The 20,546-nt window shown below is 41.4% G+C and overlaps 1 protein-coding gene across 3 annotated transcripts; it reads left to right on the forward strand.

The window, feature by feature from the left end:
• Positions 1-1,350: 1,350 nt before the first annotated feature.
• On the forward strand, positions 1,351-13,999 carry il13ra2 (interleukin 13 receptor, alpha 2). Of its 3 annotated transcripts, XM_041894174.2 has the most exons (11): positions 1,351-1,888; positions 5,055-5,151; positions 8,274-8,425; positions 10,353-10,506; positions 10,768-10,882; positions 11,000-11,184; positions 11,492-11,646; positions 11,898-12,045; positions 12,679-12,775; positions 12,868-13,037; positions 13,759-13,999. In XM_041894174.2, the coding sequence occupies exons 2-10, from the start codon at positions 5,070-5,072 to the stop codon at positions 13,004-13,006; spliced, it is 1,227 nt and encodes a 408-aa protein (XP_041750108.1). In that variant the 5' UTR covers positions 1,351-1,888; positions 5,055-5,069; the 3' UTR covers positions 13,007-13,037; positions 13,759-13,999. The 3 variants fall into 3 exon arrangements, with proteins under 3 accessions (XP_041750108.1, XP_041750107.1, XP_041750110.1); XM_041894173.2 differs by having other exon boundaries at positions 12,868-13,999; XM_041894176.2 differs by lacking the exon at positions 5,055-5,151 and having other exon boundaries at positions 12,868-13,999.
• The last annotated feature ends 6,547 nt before the right edge of the window (positions 14,000-20,546 follow it).

Raw genomic sequence — 20,546 nt, forward strand, 5'->3', positions numbered from 1 at the left:
GTGTTAAACAAATCAAAATATATTTGAGATTCTTCAAATAGCCACCCTTTGCCTTGATGATAGCTTTGCACACTCTTGGAATTCTCTCAACCAGCTTCATGAGGTAGTCACCTGGAATGCATTTCAATTAACAGCTGTGGAATTTCTTTCCTTCTTAATGCGTTTGAGCCAATCAGTTGTGTTGTGACAAGGTAGGGGGGGTATACAGAAGATAGCCCTATTTGGTAAAAGACCAAGTCCATATTATGGCAAGAACAGCTCAAATAAGCAAAGAGAAACAACAGTCCATCATTACTTTAAGACATGAAGGTCAGTCAATACGGAAAATGTCAAGAACTTTGAAAGTTTCTTCAAGTGCAGTCGCAAAAATCATCAAGCACTATGATGAAATTGGCTCTCATGTGGACCGCCACAGGAATGGAAGACCCAGGGTTACCTCTGCTGCAGAGGATAAGTTCATTAGAGTTACCAGCCTAAGAAATTGCAGCCCAAATAAATGCTTCACAGAGTTCAAGTCACAGACACATCTCAAAATCAACTGTTCAGAAGGGACTGTGTGAATCAGGCCTTCATGGTTGAATTGCTGCAATTGCTGCACCAATAAGAATAAGAGACCTGCTTGGGCCAAGAAACACGAGCAATGGACATTAGACCGGTGGAAATGTGTCCTTTGGTCTGGAGTCAAAATTTGAGATATTTGGTTCCAACCTCTGTGTCTGTGAGACGCGGTGTGGGTGGACGGATGATCTCTGCATGTGTAGTTCCCACCGTAAAGCATGGAGGAGGAGGTGTGATGGTGTGGGGGTGCTTTGCTGGTGACAGTCTGTGATTTATTTAGAATTCAAGGCACACTTAACCAGCATGGCTACTACAGCATGCTGCAGCGATACGCCATCCCTTCTGGTTTGGGCTTAGATGGACTATCATTTGTTTTTCAACAGGACAATGACCCAACAGGCTGTGTAAGGGCTATTTTACCAAGAAGGAGAGTGATGGAGTGCTGCATCAGATGACCTGGCCTCCACAATCCCCCGACCTCAACCCAATTGAGATGGTTTGGGATGAGTCGGACGGCAGAGTGATGGAAAAGAAGCCAACAAGTGCTCAGCATATGTGGGAACTCCTTCAAGACTGTTGGAAAAGCATTCCAGGTAAAGCTGGTTGAGAGAATGCCAAGAGTGTGCAAAGCTGTCATCAAGGCAAAGGGTGGGTATTTGTAGAATCTCAAATATAAAATATTTTGATTTGTTTAACACTTTTTTGATTACTACATGATTCCATATGTGTTATTTCATAGTTTTGATGTCTTCACTATTATTCTACAATGTAAAAATAAAGAAAAACCCTTGAATGAGTAGGTGTGTCCAAACTTTTGACTGGTAGTGTACATTTCTTGTATGGGTGGCCCCAGCGGCAATTGAACTTACAAACTTGTATTGCAAGCACATGCTCTACCAACTGAGTCACACAGGCAATGTAATTTGTGAAAATTTTCTCTTCATCATTATACAGGAAAGGGTAGTTACATGTTTGAACAATAACTCTAGTGCTAGTAACTGAAATTGGATCAAGGCTGACTGGTTGATACTGGTGCACAAAGGTGATTAGTGTCATTTTGTACGCCGAGTTGCTTTAATTTACTGTGAGTTTCAAGGGAAGCGTTGCAACTTCATTCACTGGAAACAGGACCTGATTCCTGGGAATAAGGAAACCAAAACATCCAACAGGAGGAGACCATATTACCCTGAAGCACCCACCCATCCAGATCAGTGCCACAGCCCAGCCCTGATTTCCCTTCACACAGAATTATATCAACGACCACACTCAGAGACTGGGAGGACAGGTTGGCAAGTACAGGACCCCTGCTGAGACCTTTACTCGATTCACAGTAAGTACTTATTGTCTGTGGATATGCACTTTTATCCTCTGTTCTCTCTGTTTTGGATCCAAATTATCTCCATTTTATATTCTCATAAACTGTTGATATAAAACTGTATGATTACATTGTGGGTTGCCTTTGTATAGACTTAGTTTGATTTAGAAGGATGCTTGCACTGTATATGCATTCTTTACTGTATATGCTTGAAAAACATTTACTTTGTATATTAACAGTATGTATACTGTATTTTAATCCCTTAGAATGATTTGTATGAATTTATTTTGAATAAGTAAGGGATAATCAGAGGGCCTATGCGTTCTATGGAAAATAATGAATGCTCATTATTTTCCAGAGAATGCAGAGCCCCGAGTTGATTGTCACTTTTATACCCCATGGCTATAATTGAATCCACTGAAGTAGCTAGCAAGTTTACTGGCATTATTATTATGGCATTGTTGAGTACTCGTTTCTGATTGTCTTGAAGGGCATTCTAGAGCGTACATGATTTCCCTATAACGCACGGTATATCAGCACGGTAGAATTCAGTGGCTATAGTTCATTCTTACATGTTCTATGTTTGAGCTGCGTTTGAAAGCAAAAGTCGAATTTAAAACATTATTGGCATTGTTGAATTCGATTTTCATAATAGCAAGCTATGACTGCTGGTTTGAAGCAAGTCTGTTTTTGGTTACCAAGGCAACTACTGTGGCTTCTATTAAACTTGCCAGCTAGCTACTTCAGTGGATGTTGAACATTACTACCGGCAAATTAACACATTTCTAGAGGCAAATGTGTTAAATTATAGCCATGGTATTGTAGTAAAACCTACTATGGGGTCGAGCGTGCTGTGGACACAACTCACACAGAGTTTGCAGTTCACAATAATCCATTTAGCTATTTAAACACAGAATGACAAGCCTAGTACCCTAACGCTTTCCCTACCTATCACCCGGTCCCTGCATCTAATCCCTAAACACTCTACCTCATTCAAAATAACTAACTAAACAAACGGGGGGAAATAAGGAAATGAAGCAAAGGGACATAAGATATCGTCTTTGAATGTTAATGTGGGGTCTATTAAACGGGGGAAACTGGAAGTGGTGTGGGGAGCAATTAATTTAGATGGCGCAGAAGAGAGCGGGATAAATCCACCCAGGGTAGAAGTCCCATTGCCGTAGGAACCAGTCACGAAGTGGGGTTCCCTGGCTCATCACCTCAACTCAGTCTGAACACGTAATCTTCAACCCGTTGGCCCAATTCAGTTCGTCAAACTGTGCGTGTTCATGTAATCCTCGTTGGCAGAACGCCAATGTTTGTATTTAGGCAACGATTCTTCGGCTCCAGCCAGGCTCGGTCTCATATTAACAGTGCAAACCGTGCTCTTCTTCAGACCAAAATCCTGACAAAGTTCACGTGGGCACCCCTCCTCTGCGGCCGATGCCAACATAGTCCTAATCGCCTGCACCCAATTATTCAACCGAGTCCAGAAACGCAGTCTGTGTGAAATGGTTACGCAGCTGCTAAATCTTCAGACGAATGCCAAACGCCGTCCTCGCTGGCACGCTGCCATTTTCGGCATAAACAAGGCTAATTATAGCTAGCGCAGTCTAGTCTGACTAGACGTAACATAGTCAATTTAAATCCGGTACTTTCTATTTAGTATGATATGTATTACGTTTGGTATGGTTACATAAAACAGAAGGTTACTTAAGGCAAAAACGAAAGGAGGTTGGTGGGTGATTAACACGAACATCTAGCAACCTAAAGGTTGTTTGTTTGAATCTCAGCACGGACAACTTTAGCATTTTAGCTAATTAGTATATACTAGTATTTTAATTAATGCAAAACCTTCAATGGTAAATATGACGTTCGTATATACGGGTCCACTGAAATACCTCGCAGGGCACTCAGAGAACTAATCCATTGTTACAGGTTCTTCTTCAAATACTCTGACAGAGATAGTTCCCACTCTCTGCTGGCCAATCAGAGTAGAGACTGAGCGTGGTTTAGACTTACTCAGCCAATCCGTTGGCGCACGGGCTGGTCCCACCCCCTTGGCGCTCCACCGTTCCCAGGCATAAGTTGCTATCATAATAACCTGTGGAGTTAGCACCCAAAAGACACCATTCCACTGTACTACGTTCAAGGACGGTTCACAGACAACAAAGAGGCAGTGTTCGTATCTGTGAGAAATATAAGTCTTATCTATAAGAAATACAAGTTTTATCTCATCCTAGCCCCTAACGTTCCTCACATGAATCACAGCCTGTTATGTGAAACAATTTCTATCAGTATAGTACAAACCTATGCTTATCATTAATGCATTCCTTCTAAGCTATTCATCACATACAGATCAAATTATGAGAAAACAAATCCCAACAGCCCCCATTTGCCTAAGCCAAACCTTAACCCTTTTAGCTAACCCTAGCCTTAACCCTTTAACCTACCTCTTAAACTTAACCCTAACCCCTAGCCTAGCTAACGTTAGCGAGCTAGCTAATGTTAGCCACCTAGTCACCTAGCTAGAATTCTTAACATATTTTACATTTAGCAAATTCGTAACATATAATGCCAATTGTAATTCTTAACATATCATACGAAATGGGTGATGGACATCCACAAATTAATACATACCATAGGAAACGTAACATATGATACTAAATTGAGTTTCTCGGATTTACCTGCAGAATAATACAAAATGCTCTGAGACCATATTGCAACAACCCAACCCAACCAACTACTGGAACATCAACTTTTCTTGCAAAAATAACAAATTATAAGCAAAGTAGACAAGAATTACCTTTATTTTTTGGCATCATATCTGCCTAATTCTCACTTGAAACATAGTTTTTGTGTTTAAAAGGCTACATTACACATTCTGTTAACATATGACACCAGACTGAGCTATTCTTGCAATTGGTAGTCTGACATTTCAGATTAAGATATTATATTTTTTCACGAAGTAGTTTGGATGTAGTGAACTACTTTTTCAAACTAACTTTAGTTAAGTAAACTATTCTTCTTAATTGTAGCTTTATTGTAGCTTAACTTCTTCCAGTGTGAAGTAATTGGTAGCTTAGTAAACAATATTTTCAGAGTAGTTTCCCCAACTCTGGATAGATATGATTGATTTATCAATAGTCAATTCTACAATTACATTCTCATGATGTTCCAGGGGCCAGTTAGAAGAATGTTGACGAGTAAAATGTGGCGGTTGACAACCATATACATGCTTATATCTGAATGGATCATCAAATCACAAGAAATTACAGGTTAGTCTCTGCAGGTGTATTTCCATTCATTAATCATTGTTATACTGTGTAATAACTCATAATCCCAGGCAGATTTCCGTTAAAAATTATGTTTGTACAATAATGTGATGGGCTGCCCCCGTGGGAATCGAACCCACAACCCTGGCATTGCAAGCGCCATGCTCTACCAGCTGAGCTTCATGGGACTACATTAGACTATGCGTGATTTTGTTTGTGGGTAAAATGAAGACAGAAGAGTCAAGTTAATCTCAAGTTTATTAGGCTATTGCTAAACCATCAAGTTCTTAGAAGAATCTAGCACAACGAAGAGAAAAGCAAGGAACAGAGAAACAGAAACATCACATTTAACAGAGTTAGTTCGTGTAGCTCAGTTGGTAGAGCATGGCGCTTGCAACGCCAGGGTTGTGGGTTTGATTCCCACGGGGGGCCAGTATGAAAATGTACGCACTCACTAACTGTAAGTCTCTCTGGATAAGAGCGTCTGCTAAATGACTAAAATGTAAATAAAGATGGAAGTAAGGTTTTATTAAGAGCAGTGAATATGTGATGAATATATTTACAAAAAAAGGTAACATTTGAGGCATGTGGTGAAAATAATGCATGGGACAAGTACTGTAATCAGAAAATGCGTTTTTATTCATTTATTTAAGCCTATAGGCTTTAGACATATTTTCAGATAAAAAGTATTGCCAACCATGACCCGAAAATGTTTGACTGTCCATGGGTAGGCTATGCCTAAAAGATGTGAAACGTGGCCCAGTGGGTGAGGAATGATTATGCATCCAGAGAAGGCAGCATTGTGACACTCCTCCCCAGTAAGCACACAAATCTTTGGCCGACATATCAATATGCGTAGGGAATATATACACTGCTCAAAAAAATAAAGGGAACACTTAAACAACACAATGTAACTCCAAGTCAATCACACTTCTGTGAAATCAAACTGTCCACTTAGGAAGCAACACTGATTGACAATACATTTCACATGCAGTTGTGCAAATGGAATAGACAACAGGTGGAAATTATAGGCAATTAGCAAGACACCCCCAATAAAGAAGTGGTTCTGCAGATGGTGACCACAGACCACTTCTCAGTTCCTATGCTTCCTGGCTGATGTTTTGGTCACTTTTGAATGCTGGCGGTGCTTTCACTCTAGTGGTAGCATGAGACGGAGTCTACAACCCACACAAGTGGCTCAGGTAGTGCAGCTCATCCAGGATGGCACATCAATGCGAGCTGTGGCAAGAAGGTTTGCTGTGTCTGTCAGCGTAGTGTCCAGAGCATGGAGGCGCTACCAGGAGACAGGCCAGTACATCAGGAGACGTGGAGGAGGCCGTAGGAGGGCAGCAACCCAGCAGCAGGACCGCTACCTCCGCCTTTGTGCAAGGAGGAGCAGGAGGAGCACTGCCAGAGCCCTGCAAAATGACCTCCAGCAGGCCACAAATGTGCATGTGTCTGCTCAAACGGTCAGAAACAGACTCCATGAGGGTGGTATGAGGGCCCGACGTCCACAGGTGGGGGTTGTGCTTACAGCCCAACACCGTGCAGGACGTTTGGCATTTGCCAGAGAACACCAAGATTGGCAAATTCGCCACTGGCGCCCTGTGCTCTTCACAGATGAAAGCAGGTTCACACTGAGCACATGTGACAGACGTGACAGAGTCTGGAGACGCCGTGGAGAACGTTCTGCTGCCTGCAACATCCTCCAGCATGACCGGTTTGGCGGTGGGTCAGTCATGGTGTGGGGTGGCATTTTCTTTGGGAGGCCGCACAGCCCTCCATGTGCTCGCCAGAGGTAGCCTGACTGCCATTAGGTACCGAGATGAGATCCTCAGACCCCTTGTGAGACCATATGCTGGTGCGGTTGGCCCTGGGTTCCTCCTAATGCAAGACAATGCTAGACCTCATGTGGCTGGAGTGTGTCAGCAGTTCCTGCAAGAGGAAGGCATTGATGCTATGGACTGGCCCGCCCGTTCCCCAGACCTGAATCCAATTGAGCACATCTGGGACATCATGTCTCGCTCCATCCACCAACGCCACGTTGCACCACAGACTGTCCAGGAGATGGCGGATGCTTTAGTCCAGGTCTGGGAGGAGATCCCTCAGGAGACCATCCGCCACCTCATCAGGAGCATGCCCAGGCGTTGTAGGGAGGTCATACAGGCACGTGGAGGCCACACACACTACTGAGCCTCATTTTGACTTGTTTTAAGGACATTACATCAAAGTTGGATCAGCCTGTAGTGTGGTTTTCCACTTTAATTTTGAGGGTGACTCCAAATCCAGACCTCCATGGGTTGATACATTTTTGTGTGATTTTGTTGTCAGCACATTCAACTATGTAAAGAAAAAAGTATTTAATAAGATTATTTAATTCATTCAGATCTAGGATGTGTTGTTTAAGTGTTCCCTTTATTTTTTTGAGCAGTGTAGTTTGGAGAGCGTTTGCACATTGGTAAGATGACGCCTAGACATCAGAATATAATGTTGATGCCTGGCCGACGTATAAACAATGTAAAACTGTAGAATTTAGAATGTATGCATTCTAAATACATCTGCAAGATGTCTTGCCAATGTGCTAATGCTCTCCATATTACATCTTCCCGATGTGTCATGTATACATCGTGACTACATTGGGCAGATGTGTGCTATCTGGGTCCCACTTTCGATGTCTACAAGATCTACGGCCGACTCTGTTATGCTGAGCGGCCATGTGAAGGTGCAGCGCGCATGCATTTCGACCTCCCACACTCACAGCCGCCCTCCCACTGACCTTCTAAATGGAACGCAATCTACTAACGATAATCCGCTGTCAGGCCGACGTCGGCGAGATGTATGTGCGCTGTCTGGGTTAGTTATGGTTGCAAGGACTGAGCATCCATGATATCAAAATTATAGCTATTGAGGCTATACCATGCTTATTTACAATTACATTGTTTACAAACAATAGATAAAACAAGCTTATTTTGGGTTCTGATGGGTTATGACAGTGTATATAATGAATTGATGAAAATGGATTAACCAATCACAGATTGCCTCTTTAATGCGTACTGCAAGCTTGCAGGTGCCTTTGCTCTATTAACCTTTGACCTGAAAATACTGTGTACCATATTGACTTCCAGTGGATCCTCCTGAGAACATTGGGATTGATGATCCTGGCCACCTCGGGCCGCTCTACATCCACTGGACGGCTCCAGCCAGCCTGACCAACCTGACTGCCTGCTCCATGAGATACCACCTGGAGTACTTCAACACATATCAGAACAGATGGACTGTAAGTCACTGGACACATAACTAGACATTGTCAAAAGTGTACCTGCAACACCGGAGGGTTATCCTGGCAACACTTGTACAGTGTTGGCTGTCTGCCAGGACTGTGTGTTCTAAGGACACTTTATTCTTAAACGCAGAATAACAGAGAAACGTGATACACCATCCATAAACAGCCTGCCAAGACCAGTTATGATTTACACTACCTGTCAAAAGATTGGACACCTACTCATTCAAGGGTTTTTCTTTATTTTTTTTTACTATTTTCTACATTGTAGAATAATAGTGAAGACTTCAAAACTATGAAATAACACATGGAATCATGTAGTAACCAAAAAAGTGTTAAACAAATTCAAATAGCCACCCTTTGCCTTGATAACAGCTTTGCACACTCTTGACATTCTCTCAACCAGCTTCATTTCAATTAACAGGTGTGCCTTCTTAAAAGTTAATTTGTGGAATTTCTTTCCTTCTTAATGCGTTTGAGCCAATAAGTTGTGTTGTGACAAGGTAGGGGTGGTATACAGAAGATAGCCCTATTTGGTAAAAGACCAAGTCCATATTATGGCAAGAACAGCTCAAATAAGCAAAGAGAAACAACAGTCTTTAAGACATGAAGGTCAGTCAATACGGAAAATGTCAAGAACTTTGAAAGTTTCTTCAAGTGCAGTTGCAAAAACCATCAAGCGCTATGATGAAACTGTCTCTCATGAGGACCGCCACAGGAATGGAAAACCCAGAGTTACCTCTGCTGCAGAGGATAAGTTCATTAGAGTTACCAGCCTCAGAAATTGCAGCCCAAATAAATGCTTCACAGAGTTCAAGTCACAGACACATCTCAACATCAACTGTTCAGAGGGGACTGTGTGAATCAGGCCTTCATGGTCGAATTGCTACAAAGAATCCACTACTAAAGGACACCAATTCTTGGGCCAAGAAACATGAGCAATGGACATTAGACCGGTGGAAATGTGTCCTTTGGTCTGGAGTGAACGGATGATCTCCGCATGTGTATTTCCCCACCGTAAAGCATGGAGGAGGAGGTGTGATGGTGTGGGGATGCTTTGCTGGTGACACTGTCTGTGATTTATTTAGAATTCAAGGCACACTTAACCAGCATGGCTACCACAGCATTCTACAGCGATACGCCATCCCATCCGGTTTGGGCTTAGTGGGACTATCATTTATTTTTCAACAGGACAATGACCCAACACACCTCCAGGCTGTGTAAGGGCTATTTTACCAAGAAGGAGAGTGATGGAGTGCTGCATCAGATGACCTGGCCTCCACAATCCCCCGACCTCAACCCAATTGAGATGGTTTGGGATGAGTCGGACCACAGAGTGAAGGAAAAGCAGCCAACAAGTGCTCAGCATATGTGGGAATTCCTTAAAGACTGTTGGAAAATAATTCCAGGTGAAAATGGTTGAGAGAATGCCAAGTGTGCAAAGCTGTCAAGGCAAAGGGTGGCTATTTGAAGAATCTCAAATATTAAATATATTTTGATTTTCTAACACTTTTTTTCCATATGTGTTATTTCATAGTTTTGATGTCTTCACTATTATTCTACAATGTAGAAATAAAGAAAAACCCTTGAATGAGTAGGTGTGTCCAAACCTTTGACTGGTACTGTACATCGGAAGTCAATATTTCCCAATTATTATATCTCCTAAGCTCTGTCTAGATTTGTGGTTGACTAGCTGTAACTGCATTTAGCTTCAATGGAATTATACTGAGGGTTTCCTGTAAATGTAAAACAGCCTACAGCATTTTTAGGTGGAGTAAGAATGACATGAGAACATCATGAATAAATTGGAGATTTTTCAAATCTTTTCAATATGATAACTGTGGTTATGGCTCTAAGGCCATAGTAGTGGCCAGGTGCCTGAGGTATGAATAATATTAATGTGATATTGTCTGTGTATGGTTAGGTGATCAGGACTGTACGGACATGGTACAGTGCTCAGTTTGACCTGGAGAAGGAGGTCAGGGTGCGGATCTCCACCTTACTGAGGGGAGCCTGCACCAACGGCACTGAGCTCAAGAGCCCCTTCACAGAGATAGTCCTGCCACCCAATAACACAGGTGAGGTCAGGAGGACAATGTGCTTTTGTAGATATGGAATTGTTTGGATTAAATTACAACAATAGGCTGACAGATAGCGAGATAGCGTTCTTTCCTCTTATCATCCTATATGGGAATGAACAATGACAGGGGAGTGCTGTATAGCTGAAATTCTCTACAGGCACCATTATGGACAGAGGCGGAATGGGGCGGTTCGATTTGGTCGACCAGCTTCAGCCATCTATTAATCTCTTACCTCTTTTAAATTGCTTCCGGGCCCAGTTGGCTCCAGGGTCCAGGGGTTTGGCTGCGTGTTTTATCAGAAGGAGTTCATGGAGTGCACCTGGGAGACGGGCTTAGAGGAGCCAACCCAATCCCAGCACAGCCTGTACTTTTGGTAGGTCACCCTAAATGGGCACATCAGAACATCTCTCCTAATGTATAGCCTACCTACATGTCTGTACCTGTATATACTGGACAAATGTGACGTGTTGATGTCTGTGTGCTTCTCCAGGCATCGGGAGATGGAACAGGCTGAGGAGTGTCCTCAGTACATCCACTCCAATGGGATCAGGACTGGCTGCAAATTCACAGAGGAATCTCTCCCAGAATTCCGTGATTTCAACATATGCATAAACAGCTCCTCTCCCAAGGTGGTCTTGAGGTCGGCGTTCTTCTCCCTGCAAATTCAGAATTATGGTACTAAACACTCAACTTCACAACAAGGCATGATATGCCTCACCTATTCAATGCAATATTGCTGTATTTAGGATATTGCTCTTTTCAATAAACATTCTTCAGCTGCCCGTAAAGTTTTTTTTCTTCCATAATGTCCTTTGTTCATAGCATATCCAAACAGGTATTATCTACACAGTTTTATCTCCTAATCTTTCCTCCTGTCTCATTACACCCACTGGCAATGACATCATTATGTTTTCTCCTTTGTATTTTCTCCTGTCTTTGTGAACAGTACACTGACTCCTTTGGGTGTGTCTGAACTCTTTAGTGAAACCTGCAGCCATTGAGACCGTGCATCTGGAGGCTAGTCCAGACAGGCGGCTACAGCTGCAGTGGGAATTGCCCAACGAGAGGATTCCCAGACACTGCCTGGAGTATGAGGTGGAAGCCAGAGAGGAGGGCGTAGGCGGGCAGCAGTTGTTGGTATGCCCTTGCCCTATGTTTATTATGTGCCTGCATTATCTGAACTCATGCGTTCCTGACTTTACTATCCCTGACAGACTGAGCAATGGCCAAGTTGCTACCTGTTATGTCAGGGAATTACAAAATGTTTTGACACATAACGTCATGGAAGATAACCTTTAAAGAAGCAAATCATATTATTCTTGGTTAGAGAATAGACAGAATCTTTCTGAAGTTTTGTTCAGATCTGACGTTGTTCCTGTCACCAGCAGCAGAGGAACGTAACCATTGAGATGACGCTGACTTCTCTCTCAATGGATGGTGCCCAGAGGAAGTGCTTCCGGGTCAGGTCCAGGATGCACCACTACTGTGCTGACAGAGGCTTCTGGAGTGACTGGAGCCATTGGTCCTGTCACCCAGGTAACAGATTTCTCCATACAGAAATCATCTCCTGGTGTATATCCTTAAATTCAATTAATAGAGTTGCCTGTTTATTCTCCTCCATGCATATTCTTCCCCCTGTATATCTGCATATACACTGAGTGTACAAAACATTAAGAACACCTTCCTGATATTGAGTTGCGCCTCAATTCGTCGGGGGCATGGACTCTACAAGGTGTTAACAGCATTCCACAGGGATGCTGGCCCATGTTGACTCCAATGCTTCCCACAGTTGTCAAATTGGCTGGATGTCCTTTGGTTGGTGGACCATTCTTGATAAACACGGGAAACTGTTGAGCGTGAAAAACCCAGCAGTGTTGCAGTTCTTGACACAAACCGGTGCACCTGGCATCTACTACCATACCCCGTTCAAAGGCACTTACATCTTTTGTCTTGCACATTCACCTGCTAAATGGCACACATACACAATCCATGTCTCATTTGTCTCAAGGCTTAAAAATCCTTATTTAAACTGTCTCCTCCCCTTCATCTACACTGATTGAAGTGGATTTAAAAGGTGACATCAATAAGGGATAATAGCTTTCCATAATGTTTTGTACACTCAGTGTATTTCCTGTAAGAAGGAATATTTGAACCTGTCTCTTTCCCTAGATACAGAGTCAGATGCTGTGGTGGTCTGTGCCCTGGTCATCGGGATCATCATCTCTATGTTGATCCTGTCTTTGTTTGGGTGGGCACTATGGAGAAAGTGAGTACACACACACACACACAACCGTATAGTAAACACTAAAATACTGGTGAAGGATCATTGCAAATCTTTATCTACTCTCTGTCTCTTAGGTGGAAAGCCAGAGAGGGGAAAAGGATGCCTTTCAGTCCCCTGCACAAACTGATGGAATATTCCAAAGGACTCTCTGCTTGCAGTCATTTCAATAAAACGAGAGAACCAGTAGTAGAGCCTTTGCAAGCATTGCCTTAGGGCAGACGATAAAGAGATACGAGTTAGACAGGTGATTGAACTAATTTGAAACACACATGCACACATGCTCACACACACGCAAGCACTCACTGACACAAAATGAGGATGAGACAGTAGAGAAGCACTATCTCATTTCACATTCAAGACAGAATTGTATTGACTTGTTTGCTGATATTAATCTCTTATGTACCGATATGTTCAATTCAAGTGTTACTCAGTAGAATATTAAATGTTCTTGCCAAACCATTTACGTAATGTAAAACTCCAGGTATTACGTTACACAATATAGCCTTAAAAAATGCCACAGCTCTTTCCGGTTTGTTTACTTTCAACATGTATTTTATTTCTATCACAAATTATACTTATTGGAGTCGTTTTTTTGTAGTTGTAGTTCGATGCCAGTCGAATGTATCTCTTAAGTTCTTTGCATAGAATTCCCGGGCTGTTAAAATTGAATGCATTGGATGGTGTTGAACTAATGTTATGTCATGTTTTATATATATTTTTTGCATCTATACCTATAAAGATGTGTTGTTTGGTATTATTTACAGTATTGTATTTGCAGTGATTGTTGTTTCAGAGACCTTGATATGTATGTTATTTGGCACCATCCTGTGTCAGGATGACTGTCCTTCAAGTGTATATTGTTGCTCTTGCGATGAAATGTTGCTGAACTGTTTTATGGACATATTTATCATATCACGAGCATGGAAAAATGAAAATAAATGGCAGTCGTCTTGACTTTGATACAGAGGAAGATAAGGATCCATCATCTCAGACTGTCCCATGTGCCCATGCAGATCCAGCTCCCGATCTGGAGTCGTTCCCAGAGGGAGGGTTCGGCTGTCTTCACCCCCCTTCTCTCTTCTGTCCTCAACCTGGGTTGGTGCTTTGGCCATTGGGTATGATCTGTCTCTGCTTCCCCTGGCAGTGGTGGAAAAAGTAAACAATTGTCACACTTGAGTAAAAGTAAAGACACCTTTAATAGAAAATGACTCAATTAAAAGCAGTGGCGGCTGGTGAAAAATATTCTCGGTGGGGCTGTGCCATACTTTTTTTTTCCTGTAACCATCGCGATATATTTTAACACAAACTGCAGGACAGCAGTGCTCAGTGAAACATTCAGTAATTATTTAATGCCAATATTAAAAAGTTGAGGCATTCTTACACAAAAACATATTACACAAACCCAAGCCTTTCATTTGCATTTAAAGTGAACTTTTCACCATTGGTAGTAAACAGGCAACGCAACAGGCATGCTGTCAGAACAGAGTGGAAAGTGGACAATAACATGAAATTATTATAAAGTTTATAGGAAATCTTACACTGTATAAAAGGATGTATAATATAGAAATGGATATCAAGTGGATGAACTCAAACCTTTGACTGGAAGAATAGCATACAGTATTTTATGATCATACTAAATGTGACTAATTGTTAATGTGCTCCAGAACTGCAACAATTAATTGATACAAAACAACATATATACAGTAATATTAGCAAAGACACTATTAAGACTTTCTAGAGTACCATATATAACTGGATTTTTTATGCTAAGGTCAACTATATACAAAGAAACATGCGGCCAGAGCTGCTCTGTGTGTGTGTGTCTGTCATCTTATTTGTACAGGAATTTTATATATATATATAGACAGACAGACAGACAGACAGACAGACAGATAGTGTGTGTATATACACACAAACTATGTCTAGTAACTGCTTTTAACCTGTGATGTACATAATTAACTGATGTTATTACGTTTTAAAGCCTTTTTCTATTACATTTGTGAGAGGGATGCAACATCATTTTGTTCTGCTGTGCACTTAGCAATAAAGTTAATCTTCAATAACAACTAGGCCTCTTCTAGAAATTGACCTGGTGGACACCTGAATAATTATTACAAACTGTGTAGTACTTTCCTGCATTATTATCAACGTCTGATTGTGTCTTCTCTTTCCTTTTAAAATACTAAAACAAATATAATTGTGACGGCTCTATGATAATCACTCACTTTGATGACCAGACACATTTAGGCTTTTAAACTGTTGTAAGTGAACTATTCATCTTTCTAACAACATCTTTATCAGCCAATAGTAAATATAGTTATTTACCTGATTGTTAGCATGCTGTCTGTGAACCTCTGGACAAGTGCTTTAATGAAGACAGGGTCGATGTTCCTCTTCTGCAGCTGGCTGAAAAGCATGTCCACATTTGGCATGATCTTGTGGAACAGTGCCAGGAAAAAACAGAAAGCCTCGTCTTCGAGCATCCTCACAAAGCCCCCCGCCTCTCTGACAGTCGGGGCATCAAAGTTCCCAGAGTCTCTGATGGTCTGGAAACACGTTAGTGGGTGGAAACGTCAGTCGTCTCGTCAGCTTGAATGGCGATAAAATCAGCACTCTTTACTTCCTCCAGGATGTAATCCTTAAGCACTGACAGCATACATTCCAACAGCTCGTTCTGTATCGTCTTTGACGTGCCCTTAAAAACGGTAGCTGTCTTCAGGTGCTCCTCCAGCACACTGTCGAGGGAGGCAACAAAATCCACTAAGCCCCGGAAAATGCCGGGGTTGTCCGAGGAGTCAGTCTCCTCGTGCCCACGCAAGGCCAACTCAAAAGCCCCACAGAACTTCACACAATCGATAATTTTGGATAGAATGTGCCTGTTTTTATCCACCTCCTCATTGTGTTTCCTCACCGCAATCCTGTGGCCGTCATCCAGCTGCGTAGCAATGTTCACCCTTCCTAATACAGCTAGCTTTACAGAGTTGTCCATGTGTGCCCTGGTGTTCTCATGTTTCTTTACCTTCTCTGACAGGTGCTTCATATCCCTCACTCCGGTACCTGTCCATGCTGAATCTGACCCCGTCGTTTTAAAAGCAAGCACGGAAAGCAAAATAAAGCATTAGCATCAGTGCACCCAGCTAGCCAAGCCTTCCTGGTGTACCAGCTACGGGAGAAGCCGCGCATATACTGCTTCCCTTTCTCGCTAGCCTGCTGTCTGATTGAGAGGTCAGGTTGATCTGGGCCCAGCTCTTTCACCCGAACTTTCTCTGACAAAGTTCTCCTCTCAAACGGATCTTGGAGGAGAGATTTCACCGAGTTAGGGTTGGGTCTTGGAGGAGTAACGTTTGCGCTCGCCATTGTCGTCTAGTAAAAATGGCGCCACTGGAGCCCGGTCCTTATTTTATCAGGGGCGAGCTTGGGGCGATAAAATAATCGCCCTCCTTGGATTCGAATTAAAATCGCTGATTAGCTACATTTTATGTCATACATTCATATCTTAAATTAGCAATTGGCTTAACTGCTACGTAGACCCGCCTCCTCGGGGCACTTTCTGTATCGCCCAGAGCTGACGAGGCGTTTGACAGGCAGAGGAAAGGTTGCGATTGCGAATATGATTTTCTATCATATCTTACACATATTACTGTGTGCATTCCATATTTCAAACACACAAATATTGACATACTGATGTTTTTATTATTATTATTATTATTTTTATTTATTTTTTATTTTATTTTTTAAAATAATTTTATTTAAGGGGGCGGCGCCCTAGCGCCCTCTATCGGCCAGCCGCCACTGATTAAAAGTGAATTTCACCCAGTAGAATACTACTTGAGTAAAAGTCCAAAAAAATAATAGTTTTAAATATACTTAAGTATCAAAAGTAAAAGTATAAATTATTTTAAATTCCGTATATTAAGCAAACCAGACGGCACCATTGTCTTGTTTTTTTATTTACGGATAGCCATGGGCACAATCCAACACTCAGACATAATTTACAAAGCATTTGTGTTTAGTGAGTCCACCAGATTAGAGGCAGTAGGGATGACCAGGGATGTTCTCTTGATAAGTGTGTGAATTGGACCATTTTCCTGTCCTACTAAGCATTCAAAATGTAACGAGTACTTTTGGGTGTCAGGGAAAATGTATGGAGTAAAAAGTACATTATTTTCATTAGGAATGTAGTGAAGTAAAAGTAGTTAAAAATAGAAATTGTGAAGTACAAACACCCCCCAAAACTACTTAAATAGTACTTCAAAGTATTTTTACTTACGTACTTAACACCACTGCCCCCTGGTCAGCATGTCCACAGATCACTTCGACTGCAGGGTGACTTTCTTGGGACTTCTGACAAGTTCAATCACCATGTAACCTTTTTTTTTTTTTTTTTTGGGGGGTGGATCAGCTTAATATTGCAGATAGATTGTATCTTCTATCAATGTAATTGTCTGCATCACTTCCAATCCCCCATGTTTTTTATATATATACAGTGGGGAAAAAAAGTATTTAGTCAGCCACCAATTGTGCAAGCTCTCCCACTTAAAAAGATGAGAGAGGCCTGTAATTTTCATCATAGGTACACGTCAACTATGACAGACAAAATGAGAATTTTTTTTCCAGAAAATCACATTGTAGGATTTTTTATGAATTTATTTGCAAATTATGGTGGAAAATAAGTATTTGGTCAATAACAAAAGTTTCTCAATACTTTGTTATATACCCTTTGTTGGCAATGAAACAGGTCAAACGTTTTCTGTAAGTCTTCACAAGGTTTTCACACACTGTTGCTGGTATTTTGGCCCATTCCTCCATGCAGATCTCCTCTAGAGCAGTGATGTTTTGGGGCTGTCACTGGGCAACACGGACTTTCAACTCCCTCCAAAGATTTTCTATGGGGTTGAGATCTGGAGACTGGCTAGGCCACTCCAGGACCTTGAAATGCTTCTTACGAAGCCACTCCTTCGTTGCCCGTGCGGTGTGTTTGGGATCATTGTCATGCTGAAAGACCCAGCCACGTTTCATCTTCAATGCCCTTGCTGATGGAAGGAGGTTTTCACTCAAAATCTCATGATACATGGCCCCATTCATTCTTTCCTTTACACGGATCAGTCGTCCTGGTCCCTTTGCAGAAAAACAGCCCCAAAGCATGATGTTTCCACCCCCATGCTTCACAGTAGGTATGGTGTTCTTTGGATGCAACTCAGCATTCTTTGTCCTCCAAACACGGCGAGTTGAGTTTTTACCAAAAAGTTATATTTTGGTTTCATCTGACCATATGACATTCTCCCAATCCTCTTCTGGATCATCCAAATGCACTCTAGCAAACTTCAGACGGGCCTGGACATGTACTGGCTTAAGCAGGGGGACACGTCTGGCACTGCAGGATTTGAGTCCCTGGCGGCGTAGTGTGTTACTGATGGTAGGCTTTGTTACTTTGGTCCCAGCTCTCTGCAGGTCATTCACTAGGTCCCCCCATGTGGTTCTGGGATTTCTGCTCACCGTTCTTGTGATCATTTTGACCCCACGGGGTGAGATCTTGCGTGGAGCCCCAGATCGAGGGAGATTATCAGTGGTCTTGTATGTCTTCCATTTCCTAATAATTGCTCCCACAGTTGATTTCTTCAAACCAAGCTGCTTACCTATTGCAGATTCAGTCTTCCCAGCCTGGTGCAGGTCTACAATTTTGTTTCTGGTGTCCTTTGACAGCTCTTTGGTCTTGGCCATAGTGGAGTTTGGAGTGTGACTGTTTGAGGTTGTGGACAGGTGTCTTTTACACTGATAACAAGTTCAAACAGGTGCCATTAATACAGGTAACGAGTGGAGGACAGAGGAGCCTCTTAAAGAAGAAGTTACAGGTCTGTGAGAGCCAGAAATCTTGCTTGTTTGTAGGTGACCAAATACTTATTTTCCACCATAATTTGCAAATAAATTCATTAAAAATCCTACAATGTGATTTTCTGGATTTTATTTTTTTCAATTTGTCTGTCATAGTTGACGTGTACCTATGATGAAAATTACAGGCCTCTCTCATCTTTTTAAGTGGGAGAACTTGCACAATTGGTGGCTGACTAAATACTTTTTTTCCCCACTGTACTCCCCTTTATTACTTTTCAACCATTCCTGGACCTGTGTCCAAAGACAAGCTACAAATGGACAGAACCAAAACAAATGATCTAATGATTCTGTCTCTTCACAGCAAAATCTGCAGAGCTGGGAAGATTGTATCCCCCATATAAATAACATTCTATTGGTAGCAATAATTTTATATAATAACTTAAATTGAAAGATTCACATTTTTGAATCCGGTGTCGTTTTGCGTGTCAGTTCATAAACACTATGCCATGGGATCGGTACGTCAAAGATCTCTTCCCAACTATTTTGCAATCTATATGGGACGGCTGTCAATCCTTTGGTCCTTAAGTGAAACTGATATACTTTTTTATTTATCACAGTTTTCCTTAACCAATTATGTTCTTTAATGCAAGGCCGACAGACAAGTTCCTTACTTTCTCCCCCTTCCACTTTCCTCTTCCACTTTTGCGGTAAGGCTGCAATTATTTGGTTGTAATTTTGGGTAGAGCAGACATTTCCATATGTTTTTGTTAGCTGCATGTGCGACATAACTCCACCAGTCCTACCGATGATATCATTTACGAAGATTATACCTTTTTAAACATTCTGTCAAAAAATAAAGTTTTTTTGTCAATTAGTATATTTGAATTTAACCACAATATTTGTTGCATTATTTGTTCTGTCGTTTCTGGAGGATTAAATTGAAATTGCAACCAACTTTCCATGGCTTGTTTTAGAAATAGTGATATTTGGGAGATGATTTCCTTTTCAAATAACTGCAAATGAGTTGTTGTAATCTGAATAAAGGGAAAAAGGCCTTTCTTGAACATTGGGTGAGACAATCTTACTAATTTACTTGAGAACCAGTTCGGGTTTAAGTATAACTTTTGTATGACTGAAGCTTTTAGTGATAGGTCTAATGCTTTAATATTCAATAATTTCTGTCCTCCGAATTCATATTCATTATATAAATATGCCCTTTTAATTTTGTCTGGCTTGCCGTTCCAAATAAAATTGAATATTTCTTTCTCATATAATTTAAAAAACTGTTCGCTAGGCGTAGGCAAGACCATAAGCAAATAGGTAAACTGGGATAATACTAAAGAGTTAATCTGGGTGATTTTTCCACAAATTGACAGGTATTTTCCTTTCCATGGTAGTAAGATCTTATCTATTTTTGCTAATTTTCTATAAAAATGTATTGAAGTGAGATCATTTATTTCCTTCGGGATATGTATTCTGAGTATATCCACATCACGATCAGACCATTTTATTGGTAAACTACATGGTAAGGTAATTTTTTTTTTAGTGATCCAATACGTAATATAGTACATTTGTCATAATTTGGTTGTAATCCAGAGAGGTTAGAAAATGTATCTAGATCCTCTATGAGGCTGTGGAGGGATTCTAGTTGTGGATTTAAAAGAAAACATGAATCATCAGCGTACAATGACACCTTTGTTTTTAAGCCCTGTATTTCTAATCCTCTGATATTATTATTGGATCTGATTTTAATAGCTAACATCTCGATGGCCACAATAAATAGATATGCCGATAGTGGACATCCTTGTTTCACTCCTCTTGACAGTTTAAAACTTTCAGAGAAATAGCCATTATTTACTATTTTACACCTAGGGTTACTATACATGATTTTGACCCATTTTATAAGAGATTCTCCAAAATT

The sequence above is a fragment of the Coregonus clupeaformis genome, chromosome 13 (genome assembly GCF_020615455.1).
Source record: "Coregonus clupeaformis isolate EN_2021a chromosome 13, ASM2061545v1, whole genome shotgun sequence".
In the NCBI taxonomy this organism is placed as follows: domain Eukaryota; kingdom Metazoa; phylum Chordata; class Actinopteri; order Salmoniformes; family Salmonidae; genus Coregonus; species Coregonus clupeaformis.

What these genes read in the sequence shown, in the direction of transcription:
- il13ra2 (XM_041894173.2), top strand. Translation starts at nt 5,070, where the DNA reads ATGTTGACGAGTAAAATGTGGCGGTTGACAACCATATACATGCTTATA. An exon ending in CCTGCCACCCAATAACACAG is followed by an intron (nt 10,507 to 10,767) that starts GTGAGGTCAGGA and finishes TTCCGGGCCCAG; the next exon opens with TTGGCTCCAGGGTCCAGGGG. An exon ending in CCATTGGTCCTGTCACCCAG is followed by an intron (nt 12,046 to 12,678) that starts GTAACAGATTTC and finishes CTCTTTCCCTAG; the next exon opens with ATACAGAGTCAGATGCTGTG.